Here is a 22238-nt window from a genome sequence, read left to right on the forward strand (position 1 = left end):
GTATATTTTGTAGTCCCTTTTTTGTTTGTATTTTTTGGTTTGGTCGTTTTGTTTATCGTACGGAAGCTAATACTTCGATCTCTTAATAGTATTAGTTTTATAAACAAAAACAAATACTACAAATTTCATAAGATACACTCATCTTTTAAGCAGACCCTGTAGTTTCACTTCAGCGCCTCCACCTCATTCTCTCATATCACTTCCCCTCTCTCCGACGTAGTTTTGCTTCCCGATTAGGGCTTTTCTCCGCCGCGCTTCGCAATCTCCAATCACCGATTCCATGGGCTCCGAAGAAATCGAGTGGCCCGCGAATCGAGTTCGCGACACTTTTATCAAGTTTTTCGAAGATAAGCAGCATGTTAATTGGAAATCCAGCCCTGTTGTTCCTCACAATGATCCTACTCTGCTCTTCGCTAACGCAGGTCTGTCGTGCGTGATGTTTTTCAAGTGATTCTGGTTTTACTGTGGTAATTTATTGGTTTTTACTGTTTGATAGTGTTGCAATTTGTGTTGTTTCTGATCTTTGTAGTAAAGTTTTAAGGTTCATAGCCAGCTGTTTACTGTTTCAGCATGTTGAAAAGTATTCAGTGATGTTTTTATCGACAGTTGTGAATTGTTATTCGCCGTTTAAATTGAGGTTGAATTGATGGATTTTTACTATATAGGAATGGTGAGAGTTATATATATATTCGAAGTTTATTTATATATTTTAAATCTATAGTTTAGTATTTTATTGATGTCTATTTTTCTGTTATAGTATTTTGAAGATTATGCGGTGAAGTGTTTGGATTATTTTGACAGGTTTTTAGGTGATTAGAGTGTTGAATTGTTATTTGATGGTTTATATTGGGTGTTCTGTTGCAGGGATGAATCAATACAAGCCTATCTTTTTAGGAACTGCTGATCCCAACACTCAGCTGAGTAAGCTAACACGTGCTTGCAATACACAGAAGTGTATAAGAGCGGGTGGGAAACATAATGATTTGGATGATGTTCGTAAAGATACTTATCACCACACTTTCTTTGAGATGCTTGGTAATTGCTCTTTTGGGGACTATTTTAAAGCCGAGGCGATCTCGTGGGCATGGAAGCTTCTCACCAAGGCATGTTCTAATGTTTTTTGGTTAACAAATTGAGCTACAATATATAATATATGAGCAAAAATCGAGACATTAGTTTCTTAACGGTTACTGATATCAGGTGTACAAATTACCTGAAGATCGAATTTATGCTACCTATTTTGGTGGTGATGAAAAGTCTGGCCTTGACCCTGATACTGAAGCTAAGGCTTTGTGGCTCAAATATCTTCCAAAGAAACGCGTATTGCCATTTGGTTGTAAGGTAAGAGCTTCATATTAGGTTTTCTACCCTTTGTTTCTTTTTCGTGATTAAAGCATCTCGTGTCTTTGTATTGTTTACATGACAAAATAAATGGTTTGTCGGGTTTCTGAAGAATCATTAATAGTGTTGTGTCCAATTTAGGTATATCACTTTTGGAACTATAAGTGTTTAAATAGTCATTGAAACATGTGAAAGTGTTTCTAACCTGAAGTAGAGATCTGTGTTCTGATATTGATATGTTGATGAGGTTTTTAAAATCCTCACGGGCTTACTTTTTTGTCAATTCGGTTGGAGTTTAGTAGTGTACTATTTGTATGTGTTCTATGTAATCTTAGGGGTAAAGCAGTGGCACCAAAGCTGGGAGTTGTATTCGAATCAAACGCGGTTGTTGTGCAACTTGAACCAAAGCCGGTAGGCGCGATCACTGAAGTCGAACCAAACTGTGAAGTATTTTAATATCACATTTTTTCCTTTTATTTTCTGTTAACGAAAATCAGCCTTGACCATGAACACGAAATGTGCATCCACTAAATTGAGGTATCCAAACCCTAGATATTCGAATATAGGGGCAAAATTAGCTTCATCGTCAGTCTACAAAGGTAATAGTGCTTATTGCTCCTTCTGTTTCCCCGATTCTTTGTATCTCTTATTGTATCTATCCACGTATTTGTGAAATTGAAATTCATACAGATCTTATATGTATATGCTTGCGCGTTGTTAGAGATCTTATTATTAGGTATCTTATCACTATTTGATGCTTCTAATTCACAAATTCTAGTCACTTTACTTGGACGGCGGACGATTACAATTTATTTGGCTGTAAGACAGGTTTGTTTATCGATAATTTCGGTACATAATTTTACAGTATATTGATAAGCGGATTTGTCTTTTTTCTTTTTTATACGTTTTAATATGATAGTTTGGTTTTATAGAGTAGAAGAGGATGTTATATTTATAATAGTTTTTGATAAAGGGGACAAAGTGTATTAACTAATTTGTTTTTTGTTGCAGTGTTATGTCATCTGTTTCGAGTAGTTTAAATTCGTGTCTGCGTTAAACCAATGAAGGTAACTCTAATACCATTTTATTATTCACTGAATGCATGGTATCTTGAAATCGCCTTCTTTTAAAATACGGTGATAGATATCAGTCTAGAGTTGTTGCTTATCCTTGTTTCACTGACGATTGTGATGCTCTCAGTGCTGTTATTTACCACTCCTGTGTTTTTTAGCAATTAAACTACATCACACTGGCAACCTCTATATGTTTTTTGTTTAATTCTTATAGGCCTTAAAACTGCTCAAACACACAACCTCCGTCCAAGGTCCTGCATCTGAGGAATTTTCCATGAGAGTGCACTGAGGAGGAACTGATTGAACTTGGTAAACCATTTGGTAAAGTTGTCAACACCAAGTGTAATATTGGAGCCAACCGAAACCAAGCTTTTATTGAATTTGTAAGCGTGCATCAGTTTTCTCATTCTCTTCCGTTTGGCTTAGTCACCTATCCCATTTTAATTGTATTAATGCTTGATAATATTTGTTGTTAACTAATCTGTGTACATGTTTCTTTTGTTTTGGTTTAATAGGCTGAAGCGGCTCAGGTCCGAGGGAAAACTTTCTACCTACAGTATTCCAATAGGCAAGAAATAGTGAACTACAAAACTACTGCAGATGTTGTTAGAAATGTGCTGGAGATGTTGCAGATCGCCGAGAGCTTAGTAGCTGAACGCAAAATACAAACAAAGAGGCGAATAAAAAACTGAAAGAGGTAAGCTTAACTACCTAAATCATATTCACATTGCAGTAGGATTTTGTTAGACCTAAAATGTGCTGGAGATGTCATTTGCCCTATTTTTTGAATTCTCTGCATTACTCTCTTGCTACATATCTGCTACCTATATTCCCTCTTTCTTATTTTCAAATTCAGTAAATTTCTCCAGCAGATCACAGATCAATAACCGCGCAGGAATGGCTTCACTGGATCATCTATGGTGTGGTGGTTGTTTTGGTTTTCCCTTCCAGGTATTTGATATTGTTAAGTGTGTATGTTTCCATGGTTAACTCATGTAGTAATGATAATCTTAAGAACATCAATTACAGCACTGGAGCAAAATCATTTCACAATGAAAGAAAATCCAACAGGTACGTGATTCTCACAAAACATCTGCATTTCAGCCTCTCAGGTTTTGTATTTTAATGTCATGCTAACTTTATTTATTCATCTTGCTTTGGTCTCGAAATTCATGGAATGTGAAATTCATCGAATGTTGTATCCAGATGTATACACTTCTTTACGTTTTTTCTAGACTATCTGCGTCATGTTATGAGACCTGTTACTCCTATGCGATTTGTGTATGTGTTGTCCTTAAAACATGTTTTGTATCCCGTGTGTGTGCTGTGTATTTCTATTCAGCATTATTTATTTAAACATTTAGTTGTGTTCTTCGCATTTAGGTAAAGGCCGTCGAGGTCCTGGTCCTTTTGATAAAGTATACATACATGTTAATGTTAATGTTAAGGTTCTCCTAAAATGGATGAACTTTCATTTGAAGAAAGCCGGATATGAGAAGGAGGTTACCAATTTTTCTTCGGATTTAAAGGTGTGGGATAAATTTGTCAAAATCCAGTCACAGTGGAAGTGTGGAACTTATTCAATTTAAACATGGATTATCTTCATCCTGACTACCTCATACTCCGACTTTCATATTTTCATTGTAGTAAAGATATAACATTTTCTATCTATCTGACAAGATGAATTTCTTAAAGTAAACTTTGTTATCGCTAGAATGGCTTTGTCGGTGTTTTAAAAGTTTTTCCTGTGCTCTAACATGGGAGGTTTCATCATTTGCAGGACGGAGCGGCCTATGCTCACTTGCTAACTGCTCTTGCTCCAGAACTTGGAAGTAAAACTGTCTTGGCGACAGATGATCCTACTGAAAGAGCAAATTTAATCGTGGAGCAAGCTGAGAACATGGACTGCAAAAGGTATGTCACTGCAAAAGTTATTTTGCATGTTGCAGAAATTTTTCAACATAGGTCAGATTATTTTGATAATTAGTCATGGAGTTTGATACTATCAGCATACCTCATTTTATATAGGTTTAACAATCTTAAAGAAGGTTGCAAATTTTACCAACAAACAAATCCGGTCATGTGCATTTGAACCTCTGTTGTGTTGTTACCGTCTGTTTTATTCTCTGCAGGAATGGCCTACATGTGATCATGAAGGAAATAATTGATTAATACAAAAAAGCAAGAGTCATAAATTTACCGGCATAACAGTAACAAATTAATTGATGCTGACAAAATATCTACACTCTTTGTATTTCCACTATAGGTTGCCCAGTCAAGACTATATTGATGCAGTTTAATTGCAGTGAAGCACTAGCCGAGAGATGGGAGACAATCGACTAAGTTACAGATAATAATGTTTGTGGCATTGTTTCTCTATCATCATGATGGTAATATCATGCCTAATAGAACTTAATCTAAACACATTTTACACACAAAAGAAATTGTATTTTGACAACAGAACTCTTTTAAAGTAAACATACTGCTATAATTGTGTTTCACTACATTGTTTACTTGAGTTGAAAATGAGTTTCAATTGTAAATGCTTCTATTTTACTTATGCTTTATGCAGTCAAAGACATACCAATCTCATTCCTTTGTAGTTCACACATGTAGGAACCATTAAGTATGCATGACCTTCCCTGTTACCTTTGCATATGCAGGAGTTTGTGCAATATCCTGTGTGATCAACCTCATCCTGATGTACTTCGGGGATGCAATATTAGCGAGCACAAATACATGTGCCTATTCATATTGGCCAACCAATTTCTATATGCAGTCAATTTGTGTGGATAAGTTCATTCCAAAGCTGGGTGTCTTTAAGTCAAGGGTGCAGTGCCCTCTGGAGGAGGTGAATGAACTCATGAAAGTTGATCAAGTGCTCGAGTTTATGGCTTTTGTTGGGCCTGGTATCTCAAAAATTGCTCAGGCTGATGTTTAGTGGTAGTCCTGCATGCTATTATATATATGTATGGTTAAGGGGTAGTATTTGAGGTCTCAGTTTCTCTTTCTCAGTAGTTTGTATGGTATTTTGTTTGCTTGGTCTTCCCAATTGGTTGGGGTTCTTTTCGTTGTGACCTTTGCAAGATTATATGAGATTTACGGAATTACGGTACTTTATTTTTTTAGATAGTTCTCAATCTTCTTAATTGTATCACTTGAAATATTGATAAATTAACTTGATATTCATTTTTATATTAGAGAAAAGTTCAAGCATAATTAAATTTTAGAATTTTTATATTAAATAGTGCAATGAAAATGTATATTAGAATTGAATATAAAATAAAATAATATAACTCAAAAGTAATATATATCTCAATATATATTTTCAAATCAAGCAATTTATAACTTTAAAATATCAATGAAATTCATGTTTTTTTTTTATTTTTTGAATTAAGTTTTTAGTTTTCTCATTTTAAATCGAAAACCACATTTTATTTTCTTTTCTTTTGACCAACTGAATTTTTTCTTTTTCAACACATTCCTGCAAAAAATTGTAATGTTCCTCTTGTAGAGACTGTCATTTTGTGAGTTTGTACTTTCTCTTCTTGGTCAATGCCCCCGGTTTCCTGTTTCTGATGTCGAAACAAATATATTGAATAACAAATTATACATTCATAAGGTATATTCTTACAATGTCAATATGATTTATATCTTAATTTTGGAATTTTGTTTTAACAGAGAAGAACTAACTTGAACCGGGAAAGGAAGCGGATAAGTTTGAAAATCTTTTAAGGCTCAAACAGACCAACATATTCGTTGCACCGTTATGTATCTGATATTGACCATAATGTGAGTACGAATTAGTAAATATATTTACATTTGAATGGTTTGTAAATGTTATTTCAACTTGAGAAAATGCAGTAATAAACTCTTAATTTCAGGTGACCGAAGCGGGTTGGTGCTTTATTTAGTAGCTATGGACAAGTAAGTATATCAGGCTTTGATTAATTGTGATCAATCATTAAGAGTTATTGTCTAATGCAAAATTCATTTCTCAACACAACTACACTTATTCATTTCTCGACACAACCACACTTTAGAGTTTAACCCATGCTGAAAAATAAAAATATTAAATGTACATACTATTATTTTATAATATATAAAAATATTGTACAAGACAGACTTTCAAAAGAGAATATAACCAATCGATTAATAAAATTTAATATCATTTTATTTAATTATAATAAAACACTAATAAAATAAAACACTAATATTTCAAAAAAGAAAATAATAAAAAAACATAATAAAATGATATTAAGCTTGAAAATTAATAAAATTAAAATTATATGGTCACCCGTGCTTTGCACGGGTTATAGGCTAGTATATATAATATATGTACTGGGAAATTAGTTTGGGCTCCAAGTAAAACGAGTCAAACAAAGTGAGTCGTAATGGGCCGTTTGTAGAACAAAATTGTTGTCCGTTTTATGGAAAATATTCATTTTTAAAAATATTCGGCCTTCTTCAACTTTTTAACTAGACTAGATAGTTTGATCTAATGATAATTTTGGCTAATTTTAGTTAGTATTATAGATCTACATGATGAACAATCATATTTGGAGGCGTTTGGATTAAGGTTGCTAATGGAAATCGGGAATGGAGGTTAATGAGAATGAGAATGGCATGGTAACCCAAGAGGTGGGAAAGGTATGATTTAGCCAACTAAAAAGATTAAAGTTCGCATTTCATAGCACCAAATAACTAATCTAAACACTTGTCATGAGATTAAGGTTCCAATTCCAGTTAACCGGGCTCATTAACCATGAACCAAAGACCTGCAGTTTGCTGTTTGAAGAATTATTAGTTGGACCAGAAGAATTCCAACATCATATTTTTTTTTAAATTTTTTCTGACAGAATTCCAACATCATATTAACTTCTAAAAGTCACCATTTGGAAATATTAAGTCATTGAATTTTCACAAAATTTAAGAAATCCAGAAAAAAGCCTAATAATATATGCACTATATATGCATAGCGACGATTTACAGTGTGCAATGAACAAATTTAGACATGTCGGAAAAAAAAACATGAACATTGTACAAGGGCAATGTACTTGTTTTTAAGTACTCCTCATCATCCATTAATGAAATTTAACATCTATAGAGGTTATTATTTTCTTCTTCTTTTTTTTAATTATAGTAACAATTAATTAACCATCGATGAGAGTTCAACGAGATCATAGAGCTTGAGAAATGTTCTGGTAAAGACCCATGTCCATTCCATTGTAAGCAATAGGTGCATACATCCACATCTCATCAGAGCTCAGTAACTGCAAAACACATAATTAAATTATATAGATGCACCTTTAAATTATGACTTAAAACAAGAAAGTGCAGTAGATTAATTGTTCATAAATTAGGCATGTTTACTCAAATACCTTGATCTGAAGCTGCAGAAACTTCACGTAATGAACTGCCTCTTCAAGCATTGTGCTAATGTCAACCTTTGTTCCATTCGGGACAAGGTTTTGCAGGATCCTCAATCTCTCGTTTATTTTTTCCCTTCTTTTCTGCAATAATATAAAGAACACATACCATTAGTAAGAAAATGATATACTCATCTGAACTTTTTAAAATTATATACAGAATACCAACATTCAGTATGAATTGCTTACCCTTGCATAGAGGCTCTGGGGATCAGTTGCAGCTCCTCTACCAGCTCTTGGTTTTCCACTTGAATTAAGCGCTACAGCTTCTGTGGAATCTGAAGTTGCTCCATTATTCAGCTCTTGGGAGGCATTGGAATCATCCTCCGAGCTGTAAGTACTTGAACTCTGTCCATTTGTACCATTTAAATTGTTCTCTGCATCAATCTTGACGCTTTGAGTCACCCTCTTAGTCCTCTTTGTCTGCACATTCTTCTTGTATTTGGGTGTCTGCATTTCAGTTTAATTACTTAGACATCATAAGCACACAACATCACACATTCTGTCGAAGACTAAAAAAGTATGATACAAAAGATTAATGTGAAGCACTTACATCTCTCGGAACGCGACATCTTTTCTTTGGAATATTCTCAACAATTGCCACAGTTTCAGGCTGTTGCAGCACTTCAAAATTTGTCTCGATGCCTAAGTCAGTAACATCTGCAATCCCCTTCCCCACCTCCGCAGTCACAACATCTTGCACGTAGTGCTCATTGGGAACAAATTTCCCTAATGCATTATTTTCTTCGTCCATTAAAAAAATATTCATGGACTTGGAAATGTTATCCATCATTGGGATGATGTTAGAACCACAAAACCGGGGGACTTCATGGCTTACATTGGGCAAACAGGCACTGTAGTTATTACTAGAAGTACTAATATTAGTATTGTCTTGAGAATGACAGAAACTAGTGTTGAAAAATTCGGAAGAAGAATAGAGATTATCATCAAAGCCAACAGAATTTGCATCAGCATTGGCTTCATTAGTAGGCAAAAAAATTGTGTGATTACCAAAACCTTCCCAGAATTGGAACGCGAAATCTGCCTCATCGTCGTTGGAAAACATTTTGTTCAAAAAATCGCAATCTTCATGTTGAAGGACTCCCATAGACTCCATTGTAACTCAAGGAAAAAAACACAGATATTAAGTGATAGTACTGTTAAGTGCTAATTAGAGAAGCTTAATATGATTTGACTTAAAACACAACTGAGGATGTATTTATAGTGAGAAACACTAGAATTGTCAAAGAATGAAGCAAGAATTGACTTGAATTATTTTATTTCAATAATTATTGTTTTCTAATGATTTTGTTAAAATAGTAATAATGTGCCTGTAGAACTCCAGGAGTCCACTGCACAGCTCATAGTTGGACCGAGTACATGAACTGGGATTATGTTAAATAAATCAAGGAAAAAGATGATTAAAGTAGATTAAAGTCGATATCGATAGCATTGCAGTGTCGTAATCTTAATGATTGAAAAAGAGCTAATCATGATTAACTAGAGGTTAAACTGTTAAGCAGATTAAGAGTGATGAGCATTGAGCAATAGAAAAAACAAAGTACTTGGGGAGGTACTTGTGGAATCTTGAGAACGTGGGAAGTTAAATTAGTTGGTAATAGAATGTTAGGTGAAACATAGGTATTCAAACAAGCGTGAAGATGAATCTGACAGCTTTTAAATGTACCAATGTTCATGTGATCCCAAACATTGTAACTTCCAAGTTCCACCTGGAGATTGAAATATGTAGAACTTTTTTACTCTCATCACATAATTGTAATGTATTTTCTTTCCTTTGTATTTCCCAACAACACAATGTTTATTGTCCGTGCTTTTTAGTAAAATTATAGACTTTTTCTGGGAAAAAATAATCAAATAAAAAAGAGTTAATGACATTTTGTAACCCCTAGGTTTGTTCCAAACGCAGTTTAGTACCTGAACTTTAAAACGTGGCAATATGCACCCTAAACTTAACATTCTCGTGCAAGTTGTAACTCCTATTCACTATTCCGTCCAAATATGCTGTTAATTTTAACTATTTGAGCGGTAACTGTGTGTATATCAGTTGCTAACAGCTAATTTACCCACTGTGACCCCTCAAAAATTATGTATTATATTTTGAAATTATTTCTGAACACACACAACGATGTAAAAAATTTTAAAATAATTTTAAAAATATGTATCTAGATTTAGAATCTGAAAATTTATTTATTTTTAAATAAACGATGTAACTTATTTTAAAATAAGTACATATTTTAAAAATTATTTTAATTTTTTTTACATCATTGTGTGTGTTCAGAAATAATTTTAAAATATAATACATAAACTTTGAAGGGTCACATGGGGTAAAGTAGCGGTTATAAAGTAATATACACACTGTTACCTCTCAAACAGTTAAAGTTAACGGCAGATTTGGACGGAATAATGACTACGGGTTACAACTTGCACGAAAATGTTAAGTTTAGGGTGCATATTGCCACGTTTTAAAGTTCAGGTACTAAACTGCGTTTGGAGCAAATCTAGGGGTTACAAAGTGTAATTAACTTAATAAAAAATAATAAGCTTCTTTACGGTTCATATCATATATAAAAAAAAGACAAAAGTTGAATTTTAAAACATGATTCTACAATTTATATAGGAAATCACTAAAGTATAGATATCAACAACATTGACAATTCTCGATCCGCAACCAAGCATGATTTAATGGAATAAAACAAAAGGTTGTATAGATGTAAAACTAGATATGTATAATCCTATGCATGATTTAATGGAATAAAACAAAAGATTATAGATGTAAAAAATGAGCATGTATAATCCTGTCTAGAATAATATCTAAAGGACAAACAATTTAAAATATGGACTTGGTAGTAGAGGTGTTTCTTTGAACTGAAAAGATTAAATGAAAGGCCAGTAATGAGCCATGCATACGACATTTAAGTGATGATGATCCAGAGATTACCTGAATTTAGACACCCTTGCTTACTACTACTTCCTCCGTCCCCCTCAATTGTTTACATTGGAGGGGGACACAGAGACCAAGACAATGTATGAAAAATGAGTAAAGTTAGATGAAAAGTGGGTAAAGTGGTGGGACCTATCAATATTTAATAATAGATTTGAGATAGTGGAGGAAAGTAGTGGGTGTAATAGTAGTTTTTATTGTTAAATATGAGATAGTGGGGGAAGATAGTGGGTGTAATGATGAGAAAAACTTACTATTTATAGTAACGTAAAGAAATGAGAGGGACATCCCAAAATAGTAACTGTAAAGAAATGAGAGGGACAGGGGGAGTAGCTTTTAGTTCTCAGTTCTTACCCGTTAATTCCGCCAATTGTATACTCGTATTGTCCGCGTTTAATAGACACTGCTGACTTCAACATGCTTAGCCCCAACATTCTTAAGCAAATTACAGCAAGTGGAATCTGTCACTCTGGTAATTTAGTAACAGAATGTTATTTTAAGCGGAATCTATCATAGTAGGGCTGTTATTCGGTCCGGGCGAGCCGAGTTTCGAGCCGAACCTAATTCGAGCCGAGTTTTATTTAGTCGAGTCGAGCCGGCTCGTTTAAGAAATCGAGTATGAATCTTTGTCCGAACTCGATTCGTTTATTTTCACGAGTCGAGTCAAGCTGGCTCGTTTAGCTAAACGAGCCGATTTTAACGAGTCGGGCGAGTCGGCTCGTTTAATTTAACACTAAACCGAGCCTAAAACGCTACCCGGATTCGACTCGTTAATTTTTACGAGTCGAGTCAAGCCAGCTCGTTTAACGAAGCGAGCCAAAATCTCTGCCCGGACTCGAGCTCATTTAACTAAACGAGCCGAGCCGAGCCCATCAAAGCGAGTTCGAGGCGGGCGAGCTCACGAGCTGCACGGATCAAATTACAACATTATATCATAGCATTTAATGGAACTGACCATAATGATCAGTTAAATTGAATCTATAATGTTGAATTTGTTGAACTTGTGACATTTACTGCATAGATAGTAGTTTGACAACTATAATTATCCATTAGAGGTCGGCTAGATTGTTGATATGGAAAGAATATGATTGGACTATAATATTTTTCATGAAATTATTTACTATATTTTTAATTTTTGTATTTCAACATACTTTTCGGGTCATAGTTACAGTTGCTCTCACTCTCATACTTTAGCAACAAAAAGTTTGCACTCCTAGTTAACCTCTCATTGATTTAATGAGGCCGAGTGGACAAGAATAACCCCCCCCCCCCCCCCAGATCTTTGTTATGAAGTTCGAATGAATTATAATTATTAAACTACATCTGTATATATTGCATGCACGATGAATATGATCGAGAGAGGAAAATAAACAGTTTAGCATAAAATCTACGAATTCAGAACCGTAAAGATCAGATTCGAGAAATCCTGAATAGACGAGGAGATTATGTTGTCTTGAAACAAAAATATCCTTTTGGCCGGTTTTGCACGACGAGTAGAGCTGTTATATACACTACACAGATTTTGTTTAATTTGCCGGTAAATAAAAATGAAAGATCTGTCTCCCTCATATCTCAGTTTAACTAAACCTTGTACGTCAACTATAACCAAAATGCCAACTATTTTTGTCTCATCAAACTAACCAAAACTTGGTATTATTCTGCCTTAGAAGCCCACCAGAAGACACGTACTAGTATAATATTCGGCATTCAGGCCTCGAGTGTTCATTCTTATTATTTTTCATCTTATAATATGACCGCCATTAATTCTAAATTCATAGGGAAGATATCTGTATGTGCAACTATGTGAACATTCATTGTTGCTTTGTGATATTGTGTCCCTTGCTAAGAACCTTCCCTAGCAATTCATGTTTAGAAAATTGTATGTGGGACCAGCATTGGGGAGGCGGTTAATATGAATTAGTTTAAACTAATTTGGTATACTGTCAAGAAATCTGTACTTCTCACAATGCTCAAAAATGTACCAGACATAGTGCACTTGAGCAAATACTGGCAGTGTACATTCAACTCAGGCTTCCTAGCTCGTTTTATCAAAGTTCACTGCCAAAGTTTTAGTTTCAGCCTCGGTTGTACAGGTTTGACATGAACCTCGCAGTCCATCTAGAAGTTAAAACCTACTTAAAGGAATTTCCCAGGACCAAAACAGAACAACAAACAAATAAATAGAGTAGGATGCAATTAGTTTTGGAATACATTTCTAGTACAATCTAAATTGACAAATCAAGCGCACTCTCTGAATAGATTTAAAGTTCTGCAGATTTCCATCTTTTCTTTGTGGGCATAGTTAGTTTAATTTCAGAGCTGAATGTTAACTTCTGTGCAGTCGCATGTTGTTATTGTGTAGTGAGATGTTGCAATGTTACTGTTATAGTGGTTGTAGTGTTTTTTTTTTTGATAACATATTAAGATCTAAAATCAAATATCGTAGTTGATTTTGGTATACTGCATCATCTGAATAAATATTGTACGTATTAAGTAATGATGAATTGATTTTATCAGCTTTTCTTTCTTTCTTACTTAACGATGAATTGATTTTATCAGCTTTACCTTCTTTGTTACTGCTGCCTTCATTTTTCTTGTCGATTGACAGGAATACAGTATACTACAGATGCTTCTTATATGTAAAAATATGACTGATGACAATTAGTCTGGATTAGCTTATCTAAATTAAGCTTGATACTTGGTTCCAACCATATAGGGTGTGCTTGTCCTGTTCATATTATTATGTATTTTTACATTGTTATTATGATCCTGATGTCCCTCTGGCGCAGTATGTTGCTCATTTGCATCTGGAAATCTGGTTAACCATCTCACATAAACTGCATTGGCTGTTGATATTGTAGATTGTGGATCAAAGTGAATGACTACTACTAAAGACTAAAGAGGCTTACCTTTTACTGATACATTGAAGATAGAGCTAGGAAATCGCGGAAATTACATTAAAATCTGAACTACATCTATTGTCTCCCTACTACTATCAACTGAAACCATACTGAAACCATTCTATATTCTAATTAGTTCTTGCCAGAATGATCAAGGGTGTGTTCTTTTTGAGCTTCCTCATGCCTTCCTCCCCCATAGTTACCATATCCTCCCCCACCCCCACTACCATAGCCTCCCCCATACCCTTTGCCACTTCCAATGCCCACGCCTTCCCCATACCCTTTACCAATACCCACGCCTTCTCCACCGCCTCCTGGAACAAACCCTGCATTGTTTCCAAAATTTCCACCCTTGTTACCACCAATACCATACCCGAGTCCTCCACTACCTGAACCATATGACATTCCCCCACCTTCTGCATATCCACCACTATTCCCAAAGCTTCCACCCTTGTAAGGGCCAACGTCATATCCGAGTCCTCCACCAACTGAGCCATATCCACCCTTAGCCCCCAAGTCATACCCGAGGCCTCCACCTCCCGAAGCAATGCCTCCACCTTCCGCTCCACCATTCCCAACAACTCCAACTACACCACCCCCACCCCCACCCCCGCCACCATTTCCCCCACCAACCCCTACACCAATACCCACACCAGGAATACAACGAGTATTGCCTCTCCAGTCTTTCCCGCAATTACCAATCCCAACACCAACGCCACTGCCAGTACCTTTACCAGCACCTCCAGCACTCGCATCCACACCGCTATTACTAACAACTCCTCCAGGAACCACAGGTCCTCCAGGACTCACAGCTCCTTGAGGACCCACAGCATTAAAGGCAGCTCCATCATTGGTGTCCTGCATTTCCTCTGTTACCCTTCCCATTCTCCCTGATCCAATACTTCCACTTCCACCATTTCTGTACCATCTATCCTTAACTCGAATCCATAGCTTTCTTTCTCTAGTACCTCCAGCTGCACAACTGTAGAACCCCAAGCACAAGACAAACCAAAACAATATTCGAGAAAATTGTTTGTACTTGTCCATGACAGTTATCAATAAAATTGCAACTCGGGACAGTTATCACAACTCTTTTATCTCACATTTATAATGAAGGGGAGCTGGTGAGGATCACTGTTATATAGAAGATAAAACAGACTAAAAGGATGGGAGCCTACAACATAACCGTTTCGATGCGAAAGCATGCTGGCCATGGTTGTCAGTAGGTAAGAAAGACATAAGGCATGATAGAAATGATGGTAGCTCCATGGTGTGAGCACGTTATTGAGCATCATCCCATTAACATGAGCTCGATCAATGCAGTACATTTCTGCATATTTACAATTACTTGAAGGACACCAAAGACAAGCCCAAGTCGTTTTTGTCCTTTACAATTCACTTGAGAGCTCTTCTATCTTTTTTCTGGTGACCGTGATGATTAGTTCAAGGTTTCACATTGAATTTCTTTCTGGCAAGGGTTTAAGGATCTCATCATATATTAAGTTTCTGTGAGTGCTCTCGTGCCATATTGAGAACGGTTACACCTGAAACGTGTTAGATAAAAACTCCGCAACTTATATTTAATTTAACACCCTCTCATTTTTTTTTACCCTTTTTTCCTTGTTCGGCACGTATTTACGTATTTTAAAACGCATATAAAACACAGTTTCATAATTTATTTTTTAAAACTTTTTTAGTATAAAAATTTAAACATTAAATTTTTATTTAGAAGAGAAAAAAATTAAAATAATTTATTAAACTATATTTTGTGAGAGTATTAAAATGTGTATCGAATCTCATCCCACAATGTAAATAATTAAGAGGGACGAAGAGACTATATTAATTATATTCAGACTGTGAGCCCGTTTGGGTGAGTTAAAAGCATGACTTATTAATTTTGATGTTTGTGTAATTTTATATTATATGTGACTTATGATAAAAAACTATAATAATAATAGATTTGACAAGTTATTTATTTGAGTGATGAAATTATTTTTTATTAAATATATTATTTTATAAAATAAGTTTGTTTGTAGAAGTACATTCTACCGATTTCTCACTTTAAGTTAGTTTTCATTTTATTTTAAACTTTAAATTAATGCATGATTTATTATACACACATATTTTTCAGCTTAAAAATCGAAACTAATTTAAATCGGGCTCAATAAGCCCCGCCAAAAGTGTTCGGTACTTATAAGGTGACATTTACAAAAATATGAGAGCCTGTTTGCCTTTGTCTGAACTTAAAATTAGGGACTTAAATCATTTCTAATTTTAAGCGGAAATTTTTTTGTTTAAGTAACAAATCAGAAGTCGGATTAAAATCATAAATAAGTCAGAAATTAAATTAAAGTCGAAAGTTATTTTCAGATAGTTTTTCAGTGACTTAATTTTTTTGTATTTTTTTATAGAAATTCATAAGTTACCCATAAATCACTTTTATTTTTATTATTATATTTTTAATAACTCATAATAAATCAAAAATAATCAAACAAACATTTTAAACTCTTCTACTTATTACCTAAGTCACGTTAAGAACCTGTTTGTCTAGGCTTAAAACCCGGGCTTTGAGTCATCTTGGCTTTAAGCTGAAAAATGTTTATTTGTATAGTAAGTTAGAGCATCTCCAACCATGAGAAGCCTTTAGCTAAAAGTCTAGCTGGCATTCCAAAATTAAAAATTTTAGCCAATATCCACAAAAAACATCACTCCAAGCATAGCAAGCCCTTGTCTATAATTATAACCATCCCCTTATGGATGACTTTATTTGTCGAACCACTACAGATCTGTAGTGAATTTCACATCATCTCCCGCAATTTATTTTCTTTCTTCCCGCTGATTACATATAAATTATTACCATATTAAACTGGTATATTCTATTTCTAACAATCTAAATATTAATAACATATTATTTTTAAATTATAACCAACTAATATAGTCAATATCATTGAAGCATAATGTTTTGCAGATTCAGTAAATTTTACATAATATCTTACAGTTCCAATTCAGCCAACGATTATAACCAACTCCATTGAAGATACTCTTAGAAGTCAGCTTAAAGTCAAAAATAAATTTGAAGTACTTTTTCAATTTCAATTTCTTTTGAATTTTTTTTGATAAAAATTATTTATAAATCATAAATTACTTACAAATCACTTTTATTCTTGATGTTATACTTTTAGTAACTTAACTTCAAAAAAATATTAGACTTCTATAATAATTTATCAAATGAATATTGTAACAACAACCACTACTACTGACTAATAGGAACTTCAACTAGCTTACATGTAATACGATTAGAATTCTACATAATTATGAGTTAAAAAATTATATTTTATTAAAGATTGAAAAACTCACAAGCCAACTTATATTTGTTGTTGTTAAATATTTTTTCATATCTTCCAAAATCATAACAATGTGATAATTTTATTAAAATATTCGTTTTACCTTTCATTCTAAAATAAATTCTTATCCTAATATATAATTTTTTTAAAAATTTCAAAATTTCAAATAGGATCAGGTGACAATAGAAAGTTTTATACCTAAACTATTATAATATAAGTAAATATTAAGAAAATGATAATGTAACCGAATAGAAAAATATTATTAATTACAATAAATAATAATTAAAAATAAAAGCTATTTAAATTGGTGCTTGACACGATCATAAATAAGCCTTGATTCTTAATATATCAACAAAAAAGTAAAAAACTCAAAAACAAATCCTCCCATTTTTGTCCAATTCATTCAGACAATTTGGGCAGACAAACCAAAATATTTTCGACACAAGCACGCAAACACCTCGAAAATTAAAAAACCAAACCAATTTAGGCGGAAACACACCTCAAAAATTTTCGAAACATGGCGGCATCTCATCTCATCCCTCTCTTTATTAAATCCCCCTCTCTGCATCTCACCATTTCACTCCCACAAACACGCACCATTTCTCGAGTCTGCGCACAGATTCACAATGACGGGTCAAGAAAACTGCATTCGGGCGACCCGTCAAGCCACTAAAAGGGCCGCTTCAGCCATGAGCGTGCTCGCTTCCCAGCAGCCGTTCACCAAGAAGCGTTCAGTGTTGGGCGAGATTTCATCCAATGTTGTTGCGGCGCCGAAGAAATCGGAGTGTGGGGCCAGCAAGCGAGTGAAGAAAGCTGTTGTTACTAAGAAAACTGATGATGCATTCGGTTCGAGTATCGATGTCGACGGGGATTCGAATGACCCACAGATGTGTGCTGCTTATGCTTCTGATATTTATCAGTATCTTCGTAACATGGAGGTTTGTTATATCTTTTTTATTATTTTGTTTGATTCATCTTGGGGTTTTTTTAATATTTTTTGGTTAGAGTGATTTTTGCTTTGTTTGATGATTTATGTTATGTTGTTACTCATTAAAAGATGTAGGATTCGATTAGTCATTCATTTGGTCATTGTTTGGCAATTAAAGAATGTATTTTGAGATTTTATTTTTTGTTGTTTAGATCGAAACCAAAAGAAGGCCTCTGGCAAATTATATCGAAAAAGTTCAGAAAGATGTTACTGCGAACATGAGAGCCATTTTGGTTGATTGGTTAGTTGAGGTAGCTTTGGAGTACAAGCTTCATTCTGACACCTTGTATCTCACGGTGTCGTACATCGATAGATACTTATCGGTTAATGTTCTGAATAGGAAGAAGCTTCAGCTTCTTGGCGTCTCTTCGATGCTGATTGCTTCGTAAGCATCTGGTTTCTGTCTATTAATAGTATGTTCTAAGGATGATATTATGCTTCTTTATTCTAATGGATGTATGTTTCGGTTCATGAATAGAAAGTATGAAGAAATCAATCCACCACATGTTGATGATTTTTGTGATATCACTGATAATACGTACTCTAGAGAAGAGGTTGTGAAAATGGAGGCTGATGTTCTCAAATCTCTGAAGTTTGAAATGGGGAATCCTACTGTGAAAACATTTCTACGGTGCGTGCATTATTAGCAAACTAATTTTGTAATAAGAATGTTTACACTTAATTTGGCTAACATTTTGTAGAAAAAATTCTTGTTATTTGTTTTTGCAGAAAATATAACAGTGTTGCCCAAGAAACTCAGAAAGTAAGTAGTTCTTGCTCACTTCTATGTTTGATGCACATTATTGATGATGTTATCTTTTAATTTGTACTTACATCTACTTCTCATCTCCCTCAGACTCCAAGTTTAAAGTTGCAGTTCTTGGGTTATTACCTGGCTGAACTAAGTCTTCTGGACTATGAATGCATCAAGTTCTTACCTTCTTTGGTGGCGGCATCAGTTATTTTTCTTGCTAAGATCACCATTGATTCAAAAATGCATCCTTGGGTATAAAACCTAACTATTTATTTTAACATATTGGTATAGGTGTACCTATAACTAATAAGAAAGTAACTATGTGCAATGCTAAAAATCATAACACTTTTATACTCTATTAGCTATATCAAGTTAACTCATTTGTTCTAAACATGTTGCAGACTTCAGCTTTGCAGCAATACTCTGGTTATAGGCCATCAGATTTGAAAGAATGCGTACTTATCATACAAGATTTGCAGTTGAGGAAAAGAGGGAGCTCCTTGACAGCAATTAGAGAAAAATATGCTCATCATGAGGTATGAGTGTGGCAATTTGTCTTTGATTTCTCTTTCTATCTCTCTAGATATATGAAGATGGAGATTTGATTCACTTTGCATTTGGTTGAAACAGCTAAAGAATGTTTCGGAGCTAACTAGTCCAGAAATTCCAGTTTGCTTCTTTGCTGATATCAAAGAATATTATTGAAGAACAGTCCTTGTGGATGCACTTGCAGTACGATCATCCAACTTGAGTAATTTCTGATCCTATGGATTAAGCTGCTCACTGGGGAATGTTCGAGAATTTTCAATATAGGTAGTTGCATCAGTGCTAGTACACTGTTGTATGTTACTTTACGATACAACTGATACATGAGGTGATTACGTGAATATTACATTGGATTCATTCAAGATCAAATATATCATAGAACTTTTAGAAGCCTTTTCAATATATAGCCTTGCTTAGTTAAATAATTATATGATTTTATGTAGAAGTTTTGAATTGCCATGAAATCTCAATGAATGTCTTGGTTTCTTTAAAAGAACATAGGCAGATCTGTATTTTTTCTGCATTTGAATGAAGAATTAGTATGGCTTGTTTCTCCAACTAAATTTGGTAAATGCAATAGACATGTTGACTCTTATAATGTAAACATAAAGTATGAGCGGGGCTTTAGCTGTTTACCTTTTTTTTCTTCCCTCTATTCTTAGCAGCTGGGGTAATTGTAACAGAGATATTAGATATACATTCTGTAGTGAATAGTGATATAATTAAGGTTCTTAGCAGCATACTAGCAGTCTTGCAGATTATTTATTTGTCGAGCAATAAGTGAAGTTAGGTATGTTTGAAGCAGAATATAAGCTGCTACCATAGTAATAGCTCTTTTCAGCTATTACTATGGTAGCAGCTTATATTCTTCAGAGTTGCGGTAGCTAGTAAGGTCCATGTAGATTTATTTTGAATATTTTTGGGGGGATATATATTATATTATTATGTTTCGTTTGAGTTGCCGAACATATAGCATATTTAAAATTCCAACCATAGTAATTCAGTGACTCTTAAGTTGTGTTCACTCAGATGTAATGAAATGGATAATGGATTGAAAAATTATAAAGGATTTATGGATAAATAAGAATGTATGAGAAAATAGTGACTAAATAGTAAATATGAGTGAGTTTAAATATTTTATGATGAAGAATGTAAGGAAGCATGATGAAGAAGTAGAATGAGCATTCTTTTCAAAACATGCGGGGTTAGATTTATAGTTCAATAGTTTGGAATGAAATGATTGTAGGAATTAAATTATATACATTTCTTCAATCACCCTTGATTTAGAGTACAAATTTCATTTCATTCTTCCCCATTCAATTCCATTCAAATGAACATAGCCTAAAGGTCTCAACACATCAGCAGCGGATGTTATCGCTGTCTGTTCCATGTGAGCACTAGCACTGAGCAGGGCTATATCATACACATTTTACTAGCTTATTACTACATACTACCATTCATACTCTCTTACACGATGTTGAGTTGAGATTGGTATGTAATTAGTTCAAAAGATTGGCATCAAACAGGAAATTATAGAAAGTTTAGATGGTACTACACTTCTTTCCTTTCTCTAAAACAAAACTTTAGTTATTGCTGTAGAGATGTTGTTAATGGCTGGTTAATGCAAAAGAGAAGCGCCACTGTGTAGTGAGTATAACTGAGGCTGTTAGCTCTTCTCTACCAGTCTAGCCCTAGTCTATTGTTTGGCGTGAGTATGTGGTGTGTTTGAAGCAGCACAGCTATTATGCTAGCAGGCAGCATCCTCTGTATTCATCGGATTAGGTGTATGGTTTATTGCACGTAAATCTTGTAATATAAAATCTAACAAGACATGTACATATCTATACCATAGTCTATAGCAGACCCCTGTATATTGTGGGACAAGATAAATTCAAAGGATAAATCTTTTTTTAACAAAATAATTATACAGTAATTAATAGTCATGATGTCGTACTTGGTTTGTTTAGTGCTTGTGCCTTGTGGGTAGGATTACAACAACGTCTGATATCGTGTACATTCTCTCCCAGTTACTATGTAGCTAGCTGTTCCATACCTGATCTTCTGTGCTTCCTTCCGATCGCGAGGTAATAGGCCCTTCACGAAATGTCCTGATCAGAGCCATCCAATCCATTCCTTGATATATTGCTTCTTATACTGAAGAAGTCATAACTTAAGTTCTTTTAAATAGATAGATCCTCTAAGGCTCTATGTTTCTACCGAGGCCAGTCGAGACAAAATATCTGTCCGATTCTTGTTCTCTCTACTAATATCAATAGCACGTAATTCAAGACTCAGATGACAAGGAATTATCATGTAACTTAGTTGCATAGGCTTTCGTTCAAGAGTTTCTCTACTCATATTCCTCCGAGAAGTGTTTCACTATCAACAGAGTCGTTAAATGCCTTTTAAGTACCTGACTTCCAAGTTTAGAGCTAACTTTGCGCCAGCGAGTAATGCTTCATATTCGGTTTAATTTCATACTAGCAAGTAATGCTTCATACTCGGTTTCGTTGTTGATGAGAGGAATATGAACTTATGACGTAGTATAGTATGAGTTTTGAAATGTAATAACAAAATATATATCATTGAATATACGTGTAGAAAAAGAGATCAGTAGAATTATATGAGTGAAAAATGATACTTAGTACTATAGTCGAAATGAGGTGAAGGAAATTTAAGTCACTGTTAAGCATGGACCTTCAAAGTTTCATGTGCCTAATTCTGGCACCTGAAAGTTATTGCTTTCTCATCCATAGCTTGGCACTGAAAGGAGCTGTCGAATTCAATTTACCACAGCAGTTCACTGTTGTATACCATTCATACCCTGTCTTACAAAATGTTACAAAGGTCAAACCGATATCACCACGAGTGCATAAAATAAAGCTCGAAGAAGGAATCACA

General features: G+C 34.4%; 4 protein-coding genes across 12 annotated transcripts; 2 read left to right on the forward strand and 2 right to left on the reverse strand.

Annotated features, from left to right (window-relative positions):
• Positions 1 to 80: 80 nt before the first annotated feature.
• On the forward strand, positions 81 to 5542 carry LOC108192932 (alanine--tRNA ligase-like). Of its 9 annotated transcripts, XM_064088828.1 has the most exons (13): positions 81 to 422; positions 865 to 1103; positions 1201 to 1341; positions 1677 to 1940; positions 2120 to 2169; positions 2353 to 2408; positions 2629 to 2797; positions 2930 to 3111; positions 3287 to 3365; positions 3444 to 3485; positions 4195 to 4328; positions 4681 to 4804; positions 5078 to 5542. In XM_064088828.1, the coding sequence occupies exons 1-4, from the start codon at positions 281 to 283 to the stop codon at positions 1680 to 1682; spliced, it is 528 nt and encodes a 175-aa protein (XP_063944898.1). In that variant the 5' UTR covers positions 81 to 280; the 3' UTR covers positions 1683 to 1940; positions 2120 to 2169; positions 2353 to 2408; positions 2629 to 2797; positions 2930 to 3111; positions 3287 to 3365; positions 3444 to 3485; positions 4195 to 4328; positions 4681 to 4804; positions 5078 to 5542. The 9 variants fall into 9 exon arrangements, with proteins under 9 accessions (XP_063944898.1, XP_063944897.1, XP_063944899.1 ...); XM_064088827.1 differs by having other exon boundaries at positions 2120 to 2408; XM_064088829.1 differs by lacking the exon at positions 2120 to 2169.
• A 1857-nt stretch (positions 5543 to 7399) lies between these two features.
• On the reverse strand, positions 7400 to 9012 carry LOC108212242 (transcription factor RSL2). Its single transcript, XM_017383967.2, has 4 exons — positions 8397 to 9012; positions 8033 to 8293; positions 7796 to 7927; positions 7400 to 7687 (listed from the first exon to the last, which is right to left on the reverse strand). The coding sequence occupies exons 1-4, from the start codon at positions 8958 to 8960 to the stop codon at positions 7595 to 7597; spliced, it is 1050 nt and encodes a 349-aa protein (XP_017239456.1). The 5' UTR covers positions 8961 to 9012; the 3' UTR covers positions 7400 to 7594.
• A 4825-nt stretch (positions 9013 to 13837) lies between these two features.
• Positions 13838 to 14752, reverse strand: LOC108212243 (glycine-rich cell wall structural protein 1.0). Its single transcript, XM_017383968.1, has one exon. It carries the CDS (start codon positions 14750 to 14752, stop codon positions 13838 to 13840), a length of 915 nt encoding a protein of 304 aa, XP_017239457.1.
• A 2787-nt stretch (positions 14753 to 17539) lies between these two features.
• Positions 17540 to 19833, forward strand: LOC108213315 (G2/mitotic-specific cyclin C13-1). The gene is made up of 7 exons (XM_017385096.2): positions 17540 to 17987; positions 18190 to 18422; positions 18516 to 18668; positions 18767 to 18800; positions 18894 to 19043; positions 19193 to 19327; positions 19422 to 19833. Exons 1-7 carry the CDS (start codon positions 17676 to 17678, stop codon positions 19494 to 19496), a joined length of 1092 nt encoding a protein of 363 aa, XP_017240585.1. The 5' UTR covers positions 17540 to 17675; the 3' UTR covers positions 19497 to 19833.
• Positions 19834 to 22238: the final 2405 nt, after the last annotated feature.

This window comes from Daucus carota, chromosome 3, assembly GCF_001625215.2.
Source record: "Daucus carota subsp. sativus chromosome 3, DH1 v3.0, whole genome shotgun sequence".
NCBI classification, from domain to species: Eukaryota; Viridiplantae; Streptophyta; class Magnoliopsida; order Apiales; family Apiaceae; genus Daucus; species Daucus carota.

Excerpts from the sequence above, each read along its gene's own strand:
- LOC108212243 (XM_017383968.1), bottom strand. The coding sequence starts at position 14,752 with ATGGACAAGTACAAACAATTTTCTCGAATATTGTTTTGGTTTGTCTTG.
- LOC108192932 (XM_064088823.1), top strand. The coding sequence starts at position 281 with ATGGGCTCCGAAGAAATCGAGTGGCCCGCGAATCGAGTTCGCGACACT. Across the intron at positions 423-864 it reads TCTGCTCTTCGCTAACGCAG|GGATGAATCAATACAAGCCT; the intron begins GTCTGTCGTGCG and ends GTTCTGTTGCAG. Across the intron at positions 1,342-2,352 it reads TATTGCCATTTGGTTGTAAG|TGTTATGTCATCTGTTTCGA; the intron begins GTAAGAGCTTCA and ends TTTTTGTTGCAG.
- LOC108213315 (XM_017385096.2), top strand. The coding sequence starts at position 17,676 with ATGACGGGTCAAGAAAACTGCATTCGGGCGACCCGTCAAGCCACTAAA. Across the intron at positions 17,988-18,189 it reads AGTATCTTCGTAACATGGAG|ATCGAAACCAAAAGAAGGCC; the intron begins GTTTGTTATATC and ends TTTGTTGTTTAG. Across the intron at positions 18,669-18,766 it reads ACTGTGAAAACATTTCTACG|AAAATATAACAGTGTTGCCC; the intron begins GTGCGTGCATTA and ends TTGTTTTTGCAG.
- LOC108212242 (XM_017383967.2), bottom strand. The coding sequence starts at position 8,960 with ATGGAGTCTATGGGAGTCCTTCAACATGAAGATTGCGATTTTTTGAAC. Across the intron at positions 8,294-8,396 it reads GATGTCGCGTTCCGAGAGAT|ACACCCAAATACAAGAAGAA; the intron begins GTAAGTGCTTCA and ends ACTGAAATGCAG. Across the intron at positions 7,928-8,032 it reads CCCAGAGCCTCTATGCAAGG|AAAAGAAGGGAAAAAATAAA; the intron begins GTAAGCAATTCA and ends ATATTATTGCAG.